The sequence below is a fragment of the Aquila chrysaetos genome, chromosome 8, assembly GCF_900496995.4.
Source record: "Aquila chrysaetos chrysaetos chromosome 8, bAquChr1.4, whole genome shotgun sequence".
Taxonomy (NCBI): Eukaryota; Metazoa; Chordata; class Aves; order Accipitriformes; family Accipitridae; genus Aquila; species Aquila chrysaetos.
In genome coordinates this window covers 12,827,436-12,841,830 of record NC_044011.1, presented here as the reverse complement: position 1 = coordinate 12,841,830, position 14,395 = coordinate 12,827,436, and the positions used below count along the sequence as shown (strand labels likewise).

Here is a 14,395-nt window from a genome sequence, read left to right as displayed (position 1 = left end):
GGTAGAAGTGTACATATAAAAATTATTTAAAACTAAAAGTATATTCTTAAGCAGTATGTATAAATATAACAGATTTTATTGTATTATCTAGTAACAAATCTGAAAGTGTTGCAGAAATTTATAAACTGAATGCTGACACAGGATACGTGCCTTTCATTAGATTCTATATTGTATATACTTGTATATACATATTTTGCTAAGAAAACACACATTTGAAATGATAGTCACATAATTAGCAAGTGTGCCTGAAAGTAATCTGTTCTAAAGTCTTTATTGAACATGTGTGTTTATATACAGATAATGAACCTGAACTGCACAAATGTAGAAACAAAATTAAGGAATCAAATACCATGATTGAATTAAAGTGCAGGAAAAATTCAAGTTCAAAAGTTCAGGTAAGATCAGTGCCATTAATTAAGCAAAAAAAACCCAACCCAAACCCAAAACGGAAAAGAGAAAAGGAAAGCAGAAAGGAAAAAAAGGAAATGAACTTGCTTCCAAAAATCCTCCTTTGGATGTAGCTTTCCAACATCACCTGCCACACAAGTACCACCTCAGGCAAAAAATCTTTGCATAAAGACAGACAAGGAACACAGCTATATATCACTATAATTTATAACTGACTGTTTGCTGAAGAACAAATCACTGGAGATGCCTGTGGTGTAACACTTTCAGACTTATTTGGAATACACGCATATTTACACATAACATTCAAAAGTTACAATTTGGCAGGACTAAGATGAAGAAAAGCTTCTTCAGTTTACAGTTCCTAATGAGACACACTACACATAAACAGATAGGTAGCAGCAGTTTCTTACACTTCCATCAAAAACAAATAAAAAAGTAATAGCTCAATTGTATTTTATAGTTTTCCAGACACTCTAAAAAAGTTTCACACAACTAAAATGGTAGCAAAAAACCCAGGGGTGCTTACCCTAAGGATTTCAATATACTTTGCTGTACAAAAGGTGCACCACCAATAGCAGAATAAGATGCAACGATGTATGATCAACTTCCTTCCACAGAGAAGGAAAAAGGAACGCTTTAGACTAAAATTGTACATAGCCCCTTTTATTGACCAAGAACCATTTGTGTATTCATCTCATGAGTAATCATTTCATTAGTTTTCAACTCTAGAAGCATGCTCTGAACATATGCAACAGAAAAAAGATTCAGCTATGATAAATTCTATAACACCAATTAAGCCACTACTCTTCTTGTACTGGCAGATGGTCTCTCATTGCCTCTTTTTTTGCTTGCTGGTGGTTGTCAAATGTTTATTGATGAGAAAGTTAAGTAGGCTTTCCTTTCACACCAAGGTCATCTTCCATTGAATTGATACCATGATTTGCTGAAGAGTACTTTTGCCATCCTCTCCCACAGAGCCTGACCAGACTAATTTTCCAGGATTCTGTAGCTCTGAAACATAGTTCATTTTCACCAGGTCTAATAATAATCAGTCATCTCAATTTATAAATGTGAGATAAGGAAGGGGACAAGTGTCAGCTAGGGTGTTTTATTTTTGGAAATGGTATGGATAGCAGTTTATCTAGTTTTCTTCTACCTGAATTTTTAACAAAATGGTGTTAATTTAATTATGCATTAATTGGGCACTGGAAAAGGAATTAACACGCAGAGGCAAAAATTGCGTGGCAAGCTGAGTTAAGTAACTGGAGTTACCATTGACTCAGTAGGTATGGGACAGAGCCATCAAGAAATCAAAGCTACTTGTTCAAATTGTCATGTTCTCATTTGCTAAGTTCTTTGAACAGTGGACATGGTATGGCATGCCCTCACACTGGCAACAGAATTCACCTGTCTTTTTAAATTGTTACTATACATAAAATCAGAAAATTTATCAATTTGTGCTACAAAGCCCAAACATATTTGCCTTTCATTTGAAAAATGAATTAAGAACCATCAGTAACTTCAATATTTTGCATGCTTTAAGTGTTTTGTAAGGTTGCCTCATCTATGTACCTGCAACATCACTTCACAATACAAATATAACCAAGGTTTTGCTTTGGGAACATTCAGAAAGTGTGCAAAAAAACCACACAGAATGTGATGCTTGGAGAAGCAAACCCAAATGATTAATTTCAGACAATGTAGACCTATCAGCTTGTAAGTACTCCCTTTTATAAAACAAAATCAGTCAGTAACTATTCCTGCTTTGAGGAAGAAAGTCTAAATAAATTTTTGAAATGCAAACATTTATTTTAAGGAATCCTCTCTTTTTAAAAGAGCTCTGGTCATTCCCACTGTTACAGCTTTAGTGCAGCAGCCATTAACAAGTTAGCTCAGCTATATTATTTACCTCACCCAAACTGAACATTATTTCACCAGTTCCTGAAGTTTTAGTGGACACTTACCACTGCCCACATTGAAAACACTGCTTTAGAGACTAAATCCAAACTTTAGGCCTTTAGTGCTGGGTGGGGCTGAGATAGGTACTTGTAAAATACCTCTACTAGCAGGATTTAGAAATTTGCTAAACAATATACGGACAATTATTAAATATTAGATGCTTGCCATTATTCATGCATCAGCACCTCCACAGAGTGTAAAACTGTTTGAAAACCTGAGTCCAAGATTATCTGATTTCACAGTAAAGGACTAGAGGGGCATCTAGAACTTAAGTTTTGCTCAAAACTATCTCAGCTATTTTAATTAATGGCTGTAAAGATACATTCTGTTAAACATTTATAAAAGTTCACAGCATGAATGGAACCCACAGCCAATTCTAAATGTTACACAAACTGAACCAATAACTATTTTTGGCAAAAAATAATATTTAACTGAACAGAAGTTGAAGTATTCTTACCACAATGAAGATGTTACCACATTTCACAGCCATAACATAAATGAAAACTCCCAGCATGACACATTCCAGTCATATTATTCACTTGACTTTTTTAATGCAAAAATTGTGTATTCTCTTGTTTTGCACTTCACTGAATATGATGTGAATACAAGAATACTAGATCAGGGGTCCAAGAAAAGACTATGCACAGGTCAACTATGTATACAATTTTCAACAAGAAATCTTCCAAGCTTCCAGCTTTTCCGATGAAAGAAGTGACAGCAAACTTGAACTCTTCTTCAACAATAATGGTAAATATAGTGAGTCTTAGAGGGGGTAAGTGTAAGTCAGCTACGGTCCAGCAAGACAGACAACTTTATTCCAGCTCTTGGACCCCTGATTTATTGCCTCTCCTCACAGGAGGGTATAACACTGGCAGCAATTACAATAGCACAAAAACTTCTGGCATATGAAATATTAACACAGGATTGACCCTGCATTGCCCCTGCCCATCTCACACTACGTTTTCCCTTTACCCTCTTTTCCACATGTTCCAGTTACCTTCTTTGTTCCAACTCTCAGCTAACCAACAGCTAAGAAACACTCAAGTTTGTTTCTTTTGTGTGTGTTTCTTTTAAATATAAAGCTCCTCAGTTAAAGCCACGACTGAGGTAAAACAGTGTGTGATTTGTGCTAGGAAACAACAGTATCCAATGGTAAATACTCCTTTGAATTTCGAAGGTCCTGCCAAAATTAATGAAAAACCAAGATTTTTTTTTTCATCAAGACAAAATTAAACAGATGTAATTGATGAGCATCATCAGAATTGGTACCACTTCTTGTCTTTGTACTTCAACATCATCTAGAAAAACAAAAACCAATTTCTAATTACTGTTTCTATAACGAACCAAAAAGTACAATGATATAAACAAATTATATGCTTACAAAGCAGCATGAGAAAGAGGGACTTTAGTAAGGCTTCTCAAAACTGCAACAACAACATTGCTGAACAGCAAGGGTTTAGCATGATGAATTTTCTAATGGTAGCAACACCGCTGATTATCTGGCCTCAGATAGAAAAAGATGTTTTTGGGACAATGGAAAGGTTGCACAGGAGTTTAGGGGATGGAAAGAGATCTGGATGAACACAGAAGAGAACAGCCATCCTATGTAGTTACTGAGGAAAAAAAATAAATAACTTGGACTCATGGGGTTTGCATACAACAATTGGGTCTTTCTTAAGAACCACAGGAATCTCACACAGAGCAATACTCCTATCTAATTCAGTGACAAATTCTTTAAGTAATGTGAACTGAGCTGCACTTTTGGAAGTCCACATGCCACCCAGGCAGAGGGTATGCTCTAGACCAATGTGCCATGAGACAAAGCTGTTTACGTTAATACTTAACTATTAGGAGTAATGATTGATAGATAAAAGGGAAGTGTCCTTTTTCAGCGATATTGCATTCCCTTTAGATACCTCTAACATGCCTTTGCAGAAGCCAGTTACTTGCAAAACTTGCAATTTTTGCTAGAGTATCAGTTTAATGTTCAGTTTAACATGTAACAGACTCACCTCATGAGCATGTTTAGAGAAAGAATCAGCACTGTAAAGCATAGCTGCAGTTTTTTCTTCCAGTTCTCCTAGTTTCTGTCCTCTTTCGTCTAGCGCCAACCGGGCTCGTGCTAGTTCACCAACTACACCAGATGCTGCTCCTTTGACACCTTCAATACCCCCAGGCCCTGGAATATGCTGGGCAAGACTCCTTGATGCCTTCCCAGATGCTGATTCTCCAACTGGAAGCATTTGCAAAGCAGCAAAAACAGAATAGTAAGGTTTTCTACCATTATCACATAAATACAAATGTAAGTTTGAGGTGTCATTTCTTTGCACGGACACCAAACACCTAATCATAGGCATGACTGAGCAATACTCACTACTCAATGTTTCTAGATGTTACTATTCAATAAAATTGAGATTTTCAAACATATTTCCAAATTTCCAGGCAGGTTATAAAATTACAACCTTTTCACAGCTCAAGTGTGAAATTAAAACTCTCTCAACAGTGCCAGCATCACGGTCATCAACAGAATTGTGCTGGTGAAGTGGTTTTTAACAATATAGCTTACTTCACAGGGAAGGTGTTGGGAGTTCAGCAGACAAAGGAGGAGAATTTTGAAAATACAAGCCGTGGTCAGTTCTGGAAGTGCTTTGCTGGTATAGCTAGCCAGTATGACTCCACCAGCAGAAGCTTCCTTTGATGGAAGTTCAGTTTTAGATGCAGACACCTGAAGATTAGGTGTTTATGCTCTCATTATTGTAAAAATCTTGTAAAAAGTCATGTAAGTCATGAAAAGGCAGTACAGCTGTAAGAACAAATCAGCTCATCCTGAAGTAAACACCCATGAATGGCCAGCTGAACAGCTCTCTAGAGTCCAGTTACTGCATTGACTACATCTCCTTTGCTCATAATGGGACATCAGCCACCCAGTTCAGTCTAGACACCTAATGGACTTGTCAATCTCGTGCTGAATTGTATACTCTACAAAAATTTGAGTTAAGGCCAAAACATTTTTGGATGCTAAAGTCAAACCAAATAATCTGTAACTTTTTTTTTTTTCCTAAACAATGAAATTATGGTTTAAACATTTTCTTTTTTTTCACTTCTGGGAAAAATAATATTAACATATTTAACAAGTTTTGCTGCAGTATTTCAAGATTTTATGATTTGATTTTATGCTTCTAGGAAGAAAGATTTAGATTTCAACTAACACTATAAACATCTTTCTGTGAATTCCCAAGAATAAAAAAAAGGAATCATTTCACTTATTACAGATTCTGCTGTGACCCTCATGTTAAATATGACTATTTTAAAGAGACTTTCAGATGTCTTTTGAATTGTCATTGAACTCACTTTCAGGCTACAATTAATTCATTAGGCTTTTTTCTCCCACTCAATACTATTTTCCTTCTGAAGATCTAAGCCAAAACTTGATGGTGGAAAATTGAAATGATGTAAAAAGATAGCTTCTAAAGTTACAAGAGTGCTTTTCTGTTGCCACAAAAAGCCATTTTTCTCCTGTCCCAGTCATACTAATTAAACATATAATTTGTGCACACAAGTTTCTCTAATAGAATACCTGACCAACCTTTCAAAGTATTACACGTATATAAATACAAATGGAATTTTTAACGCAGAAAGTGACCTCTAAATATTTGATATGTGTTCAAAATGTACAGGCACAAATAGTAAAGACTAATTTAATTTTTATTGGATAGATCAAAAGAACCAATAAAAAAAATAATGGATTGCCAGGGAGCCTTGCCTGTTAAGAGCTATGTTTCATGTTAAAAAGGAAACAGTTCTTACAAATAAACTTGCATAATATAGTGTTCCATCTAGCAAATATCTGAATAAGTGGAAGTTACTTTCCTTAAATATACTAAAAAGCTGTATGCTACCACAGTAAAAAAAAAAAGCTGTAATCAAAAAACAATGAAAAAATGATAAAGCAATAAAAACTTTGCCAAATCTGAATTTTACTGTCCTATGAACAGAGCACCAAATTGAACTATCATACAGCTCTGTCCTTGCTCTCATTCCTAAGGCATCTCTGCACAAGTCAAATGAGGAAAAAGAATCTAGCAAACAAACTGAAGTAGAATGGAGTTTTAATTTTCTCACTGTCCAAAATAGTGTTCTCCAGAACCAGCCCCTTTCAGTTTAATACCATTAAGAAAAACATGGCCAGTACTACACACTTCATAAAGATGAATAAAAATAAGATCAATTGTCCCATTTCTTGTTTTATAATCTACTCCTGAATAAATGAGGTAAAGGAGCCTGTGAGAAAACAGCACTAGGCTTTTTTGATCTTGTTGGTAAGGTGTACAACACGTAAAAGATATGAAAAAGTATTTGTCATTCCCTTTTTTACTTTCCTCTTTGCAAATACAATGTTCTGTTAACACAGGTAATACATTTCTCAAGGATCACTGGCTTTCTTGGGTAGAAATACCAGAAAAATAACGAATACTAAAAACTTACAGAGTTCTTCTCTGTCAAGTGACTGTGCCCCACCTCCAAACAGGCCTTTAAAGAACCCCCTGTTCGGTGCTTCTGGTGTTTCTACAGGAGTGAAGAGCTCACCCAACATTTCCTTTGCAATGAAGAGGAGACACAACAAGGCAAACATTATTTCACATGCAAATTAATGGAATATTCTTTCACTTTAAGGATTTACTTTGTGGATTTGAATTTGAAAATGAATATGCTTTAATAGGCATCTGCCTTTGCAAAGCAACTCAGGAAATAAAAAATAAAAACATATTAAGAAATCTGTCGAAACCATCTGTTCTGATAGTTGAAAGCTTATAGCTCATGAAGTTCAGTAGCAAAGAAATGGGTTCAAGTAAAGCTGCATTTGCCCCTCAACAACTTGGACAACACCTCTGATTTTGTTCTGGTGAAACTATATCCACAAATACCCATATCCTTGCATGGTACCAAAGTAGAGCTTACAGCCTGCGTCTCTGCTATTTCAGTATTCTATACAACTTCTAAGCTGAAATATGACCGAGAATCTTTTCAAGCTGTTAATACTCCTGAAACATAATAGCTTTCTTCAATTATCCTAAGTTAGTATTCCCCGCTTATGTCAGCATGCACTTTTACCAGCATCAATTCAACCAGGAAGTTTTGTTAACTGCACATGTTAAACAAGGAAATATCCTATCGATCAAAAAGGAGATTAAGTAAGAAACTGTTTCAAATACAAGAGGATGGATGAAACAGTAAAATTTAAGAGTAGGAGTGATTCACCCTGAATCAGACTCTACAGTGAGAAAAATCAAAGCATGAAAGCCAAAGTGCTTGGCTTTATGACAAACTTAATTACTGTAAGCATCACGAATCTAGAACCAAGAACCTCAGAATATATCTAGGAAAACAGTAATTATTTTTTGTAATTCGTTACCTGAAGATTTTCACATGTTTCTTGACTGTAGGTGAGCCTCTGTATTTCAGTTGGTGAGACAAGATAGAGTGCTTGTCCGTTGTTGGTGAAGCAGAATGTTCTGGCTATCCGCATATTGGTGAGTGGCAGGTAATATACATCCAACAACGGCCTTAAACTTGGCAAACTTAAGAAAAAGAATTAAAAAAACCTGATTAAATATAGCAGGATTGTCTATTATTGATCAAATATCTCATTTTTAGACTGCAATACATTATTTTTCTCTTCACCATCTGCATAATTACCACATAAACAGGGTATCATTTAATGCAATTGCAAAATCTCAAAACATAAATATGAATTTTTTCAAGTTAGTGCCTCAAAAGTGAAATTTAAACATCTGCATCACAGATGCATTTAAAAGCATCCTTTAAATGATACTCTGAGCATGTAAATCTCAGACTCACTTTAAGCATTATTCAGTAATTACTAACAAAGTATTTTGAGAAGTATCTACCAAAAGTTTACAACTAAACATCCTGCCTCTTCTCTTGGGTGAAGAATTTCTCCTTGACTAAAAATACAAGTCTAAAAGATCTCTCCTCAAGAACACTTAGAAATATGCACGGGTGTGCTTTCAAAGGAAAACAGAATTCAGTAGCCTCAAACAATCTTATGAATTATGTCCAACTTTTCTGTCTGACTGCATAATTAAGAGGAAGTCCTCTTAGAGCAAAGTTTACTTACCTTACATTTTCTGATTCTGCACATGTAATTGCAGTACTTTTGCATCAAGCTACTGAAGAACAGATGCAACACACTCAGGCTGTAACAATGCTCTTGCTACCAAACACTCCTCTCCCTCAAAGTAATAATAAATGCAAGTAAGAAGTGACTGAACACCTGATGTCTTGATAAATAGAACCCAAAATAAACTGCTGTCTCAAAAACATTCCCTCTGAAATTTTTGTAAAAGCATAATTTACATAAGATGTTAGCTGCAAATGTACCAACAATACATTAAGCAGCTTTTGCTGCAGATACCATCTGTATAATTTTATAATTTCTAGAAACTAAGAAAGCAGTAAAGGTACAAAGTAAAGCCAAAAGCAATGAAAAAGAAAGATGTAGTAACCACAACAGTAAGTGTTGGGGTGTTTTTTTATATGATACTGAGATTTCTAAACATTAAGCTTGCATTTTGCAGACTGTGGATTGTCTCTTAGCAGATTTAATCTATGACAAACAAAAGGAAGGAGAACTGGTAACATGACTTTGGAGGCAAATTCTACAGGTAAGAAATAAAAAACAATGTTCTCTTATATGCACATCACCCAGAAATGACACTTCTGCCATGCACGTATCTAAACCAAGAATATTCCTAAGAGTGAGTTAGTAACAGACAAGTGCCTTGCTTCAGACTGATGGAAGCATAAAACATCGTTACAGCTTCAAGACAAAGTACAAAAACATTAGATCAGATAGGACAAGCATGACATCCATGATAGCATTTTCAGAGTTTCAGACAAATCTGTAACAGAATCATAAGCCCTATCTAAATTTTTATCAGTAGGTAAGTATTGGCCATCTTGGGAATGATACAATACTTTGACAACTCTACACAAACAGGTTTTTTTTGTTTGTTTTTTGGTTTCTTTTTTTTTTTTTTACACATTAAGTCCAATTCCCAACAGGAATTCATGCTTATGGAATGGAGTTAATCCTTAGGAATTCAACTTCCCTACAAAATGTAACAATTCAATATTTATAATTTAGTACCTACCTCTATGCAAAGTTCATTATAAAACAAAACAAATCCTGAGGAAAACAGGATGTTTCAATATATGGTACCTAAACATTAAGTTCAGTTTTCATTAGGGGAAAAAACAGTGCTTGCCCTAAAAGGTGAGCAGCATTTTGTAGAGATGCTTAGAATATATGTTGGGATATACATCAATGGAGTTAAAAGACTTAATCAAGACTTATTTTTTAATTGTAGTATGCATCAGCTTTGGTTTTATTCCTAACAGCTTCCTGAAGAAGTATCTTTTTAGAGAATTTCCCAAGTTGAAAGCTTGTTTTTGCAACCTTAAAAATAATGTTTTAGGAATTTTACCAGCACAATTTTAAAATGCCATGTTCCACATTCATCTTAGCATTAGCTGTGACTAAAATGTAGGTGGCAAGGGTATAGGTATATATACACTGCTGTTCAGAATAAAACACCATTTGAAAATGCTCAAGAAAAAGGACATGTTAAAATTACATAAGTGAAATGTAAGTACATTCAAACATTACTTCTACACATGTTTAAACTCATAACTTAAACCCTTTACGTTAGATGACTTATGTCTTAAAGGCCTTAAACTCGGGCTATAAAGGCAAGATTAATTGCTAGTAGTTGTAGTATAGAAATGAGCAAGCTACACAACAAAATGGTAAGCTTGAGGCGCGAATGTGATGCAAACAGCTGCACAAAAATATGCAGAGTTGTGGTCAGGTACCAGCTGAAGGTCTGACTCAAGGCAGTTTTCTCCATCAGGGAGTAAATTCAACTTTGAGACAAACTTCATCAACTCATGGACCGGTATCACATGTTTGGAACTATTTGTTGAATCGGGGTAGCTTGAGCTAAACTAGTAAACTTTTTCATGTGTTAAGGGCATAACTAATAGGAATGCATAACCAAAATTATCCAGGCCCAAGTGTTAGAGGTTCATGAACACTGAGTGAATGTACTTTTTTTTTTTATTTCATATTTGTATGGAAAAGGAAACTTTTTATCTAGCAGAAGACTATTTTTTCTTTTTATGTTTAAGTTACTATCAAACAGGTCTTACCTAAAAGTCATAATATGTCCATTGGCACAGAAACATGCAAGGCAGATACTGTTACTCAATGACACTATATCTCCACGAAGAACAAAAGAAGTCTCTGTTATGTTTTGCTTATAAATACAGTTCTGGGATGGCAGTGAGATAACTTTTGCTTGCTTTTCTGAACATATCACTGCATATTGGTTTTCACTGATTTCCTGAGAGGAAGAGGGGGACACGGAGACAGGTCGTCGCTTTTTCGATTTATCTTTTTCATCTTTATCTTCAGGAACATTGAGTTCTCTCCAGGGTTCATGTGCTGGTGGGACCAAAGATCCTGTGGTATCCAGAAAAGCCATTCTCAAGATTGCCCCTTTTAGCCTCAGGATGGTTCCTAGGAAAAAAACAATTGAGCACATTTCTAAAACATTTCTCCTAAATTGTCTTTCAAGCTACAAAATACTCCTTTCAGAAGCTAGCACAATGAAAAGAAAACTAGAACTTAGGCTTGCCTCTGTAGCAACACAGAGGTACCAAAACCTTTGGATGTTTATCTAAAAACCAATGAAACACGTGCAAGAGCACGTACATATTCAAGAAAATGTTAAACCAGTTTTCAAGGGTTAAGTGTATGCATACTCTTCCATTAACTTCAATGGAAATGTATACATTTATTAAGAGAGCCAAGCTGGAATGCACACGTGACACTGAACTTGAATACACGTGTGCAACTCATTTCATTCTCTCCTGAGGAGTACACAGTGTGCTTAATGTCAACAATAAATATTAGTCAAAGGTGAGCACCTCCTTTTTCTTCAATACAGACAGGTTCAGAAACAAGCAACGTGGGTTTTCTTCCTCTGCAGTTCTTACTTGAATGCAATTCCTTAGCACAAAATGAAAGAAGAAAAGTTTTCCCTCCCCACTGTTTAAATCACTGTCTCTGTAGGCCAGATCTCAAGCTAATACATTTCTTATATTACTTATATTTGTTCACACATAAATAAAAACATGAACATTTGCTAAGTACACAAAAAAACCATAAACATGGCAGTATCTTTTAAGGCTTATGCTGCAGATACAGTGATTAAACATACTGCCTAGTCTGCAGTCTTGACTTTATGATCAAATGTTACCAAATCTGAATACTGCTGCCAATACCATACTCGATAAGCACAAATTACATATATGGTCTAGAGGTCATGCTATTCCTAATAACTATTTCAATGAAATAGCATTGCAATTCACATGTCCTGATACCAGCTGTGTGAGCAAAGTGGAGCAGAGCAGCATGTTCTGCATGAGACAGTGGTAGCAGGAAAGCTAAATCTATACCTAACAGCATATTCAGCAAACCATTAATATAGAATTACAACAAAATCAGTTGCTGTGTATCAGAAAACCAAGATACAAGACCTCTCACAGCAATCCAAATGAATATTTTATCACTAATATTTAAATGTTGTTCAATATACAACCCTTAATTTGTATTCCCTTTTCATGATGCAGGAAAACTGAAAGTTTCCTACCTCATGACTGAAAAAAAAAAATTTGAGCATTTGAAAAACTCATCTCTTCTGCTATCTCTGTTTAACAATTGCCAGGTACTACATTAAGGTTAGCAAACGTGTTTCTCAGCAAGTATACATTAAACTGGTATTTTTATATTACACGAGATCATATTTTCAACTTTGCAACTTTAAAACTCTGGTAATGAAGTAACCAAGCTAGATCATTAACCTTAGTAGCTAAATCAATGGAATATATATTAATTTAACTAATCCATAACTGAGAAAAACAGTTTCTTTAAAAAAAATATGAACGAGAACAATACTTTATCGAAGTATGCTTTAGCCCATCTGCTTTGTACATACCACTAGGAGAAACAATTACTGGCTGAAGAAGTCTTTGCTCTCCTCCTGGGGGTAAATTCAGTACAATGACAAGCACTGTACCCAGCGTGGTCCCAACCCACAGGCATGGGGAAGGCGATGTATCAGTCTTTCTTGTGAAAGTCTCACAAAAATGAAGAGCTGAGATTGCCTCGCGTGACTCTTTATCAATACTAGTTACACTAGAACTCCGGGATCGACTGAAAGAGTTGTCTTTGACATCTGAAAATAAATCAGTTTAATGCAGGGATTAAGAGAATTTGGATTTTCTTTTTTGTTCTTTAGCATGAAGTATATACTAACTACCATGCCATTGATTATTACTCCTGTATTCTTCCTTAGTCATATTTTCTTTTAGCCCAGTTTTCAACACTGTATTCTGAACAAAGTGCCCAATCTTGTTTTGCAGAGGTTGCTATTGGGTAATTGTCATGAACACTTGTTATGCATATTTCTGTCGTCTTAGGACAGAGAATAACAGTCATCATCAAACAGGACTCTTCCTTTAAAAAAAAAATTGAATTACAAACCTCTCTGCAAATTAGTTCATTGATCAGATGAAAAAAAATCTTGGCTTCCATGGAACATGGTTTAATAATCTTATGAAGTTGCAACTAATTTACTTTAAGAACTGCAGTGACATCCAGACAGCATGATACCATGTAACCTGTAAGGACTCACAATAATATTGTCCCACTTTAGGAAACTGTATGGAGGAGGTCTAACAGGCTATTTACACACACCCAAACTTTTAGCAAGAGAAACATCAAATGCTACCAAATGCCACCTGGCACTGGTACGCAAAGCTGAAGACTTCCATTTTGAATACTGTACTGTAGTGCCAGAAACGGCACTAAAACTTTTCAGGCCATCTTGCTCACTGCTTGGCAAATAAGGTTCTCTTAACAGAGGATGAATTCCAATATTAACAAAAGCTCAGACCAGTAAACTTGCTGCTCCATTCTAGCTGCGCACTATCTGCACGTGTGGTGATACTTAACACATCCGCACATCTGAATTTATCTGTGCATTCACAAATTAATGTTTTACTTTAACTCATCATTCCAAAATTTTAGCACAAGACAAACCTTACTAGTAAAAGTTTGATGCAATTTATATCATGACTTTTGAAAAATTAAGTTATTGTTTTGGATCTTTGGGTAGGGTATAGATGCAACAGGCATCTTTAAGCACATACTTTCTGGAAGTATCACTACGCTAATTTCATTAAATTATTGCAAAACTTTCTACAAACATCATCTAACATGCATTTGAAAAAGCATACAAACTAATTTTCAACTGACTAAATACTACAGACATCTACTCAATGCAAACAGTAAATCTTCTCAGGAGATATTCGTCTCATTCCAGCAAGGATAGAAAAATTATTGTCCTGCTGAATTCTAGCTAAGTCAAATGTAAAACATGGATTACAGAAAGAAACTAGGTCAACCACTCAGATGTTGACATGCTAAGTTTTCACATTTAAAAAAAATCAAATCCAGAGTAAACCAGTGAAAACTATTATTTGTTTTTTACAGTTCTTCTAATGACCACAACCTCTTAAGATGCTTGTTTCTTCAGGCTTGAATATTTACTAACAATGTTTTTTCAACTCTAACATGGATTAATCAGTCTGAATATAATCATACATTAACTGCAACAGGCATAAAATTAAACGTGCATTTGTCGAGCTGCATCTGGTTGAATATTTGAAGAGCATGTGTACGAATTCCAGAAGCATTGGAGTGGACAGGAAAAAGCCCCATAAAAATTAACTTGCCAGACAATACAGGCATTGTGAGAGTGGCCAACTCATTCAGAAGAGAGAACCAAGGGTAAAGAGTTTAAGTGCCTTAGTGCATATTATTTATCCTGAAGTCAAGGAAGAATCTATGGTTTGTTAACAGATTAGTTTCAGACGAAGA

General features: G+C 35.3%; 1 protein-coding gene across 14 annotated transcripts in view; it reads right to left on the bottom strand.

Moving 5' to 3' along the window:
* Window positions 1-252: 252 nt before the first annotated feature.
* Window positions 253-14,395, bottom strand: part of STXBP5 (syntaxin binding protein 5) — a 118,418-nt gene continuing 104,275 nt past the window's right edge. For all 14 annotated transcript variants that reach the window (XM_041125623.1, XM_041125624.1, XM_030021353.2 and 11 more), the window contains 6 exons: window positions 12,450-12,689; window positions 10,600-10,969; window positions 7,781-7,946; window positions 6,853-6,964; window positions 4,380-4,600; window positions 253-3,665 (listed from right to left, as the gene is read on the bottom strand). In XM_041125623.1, coding sequence (XP_040981557.1) covers window positions 3,624-3,665; window positions 4,380-4,600; window positions 6,853-6,964; window positions 7,781-7,946; window positions 10,600-10,969; window positions 12,450-12,689 — 1,151 coding nt within the window. In that variant the 3' untranslated portion in view covers window positions 253-3,623. The remainder of the gene's footprint in view (window positions 3,666-4,379; window positions 4,601-6,852; window positions 6,965-7,780; window positions 7,947-10,599; window positions 10,970-12,449; window positions 12,690-14,395) is intronic.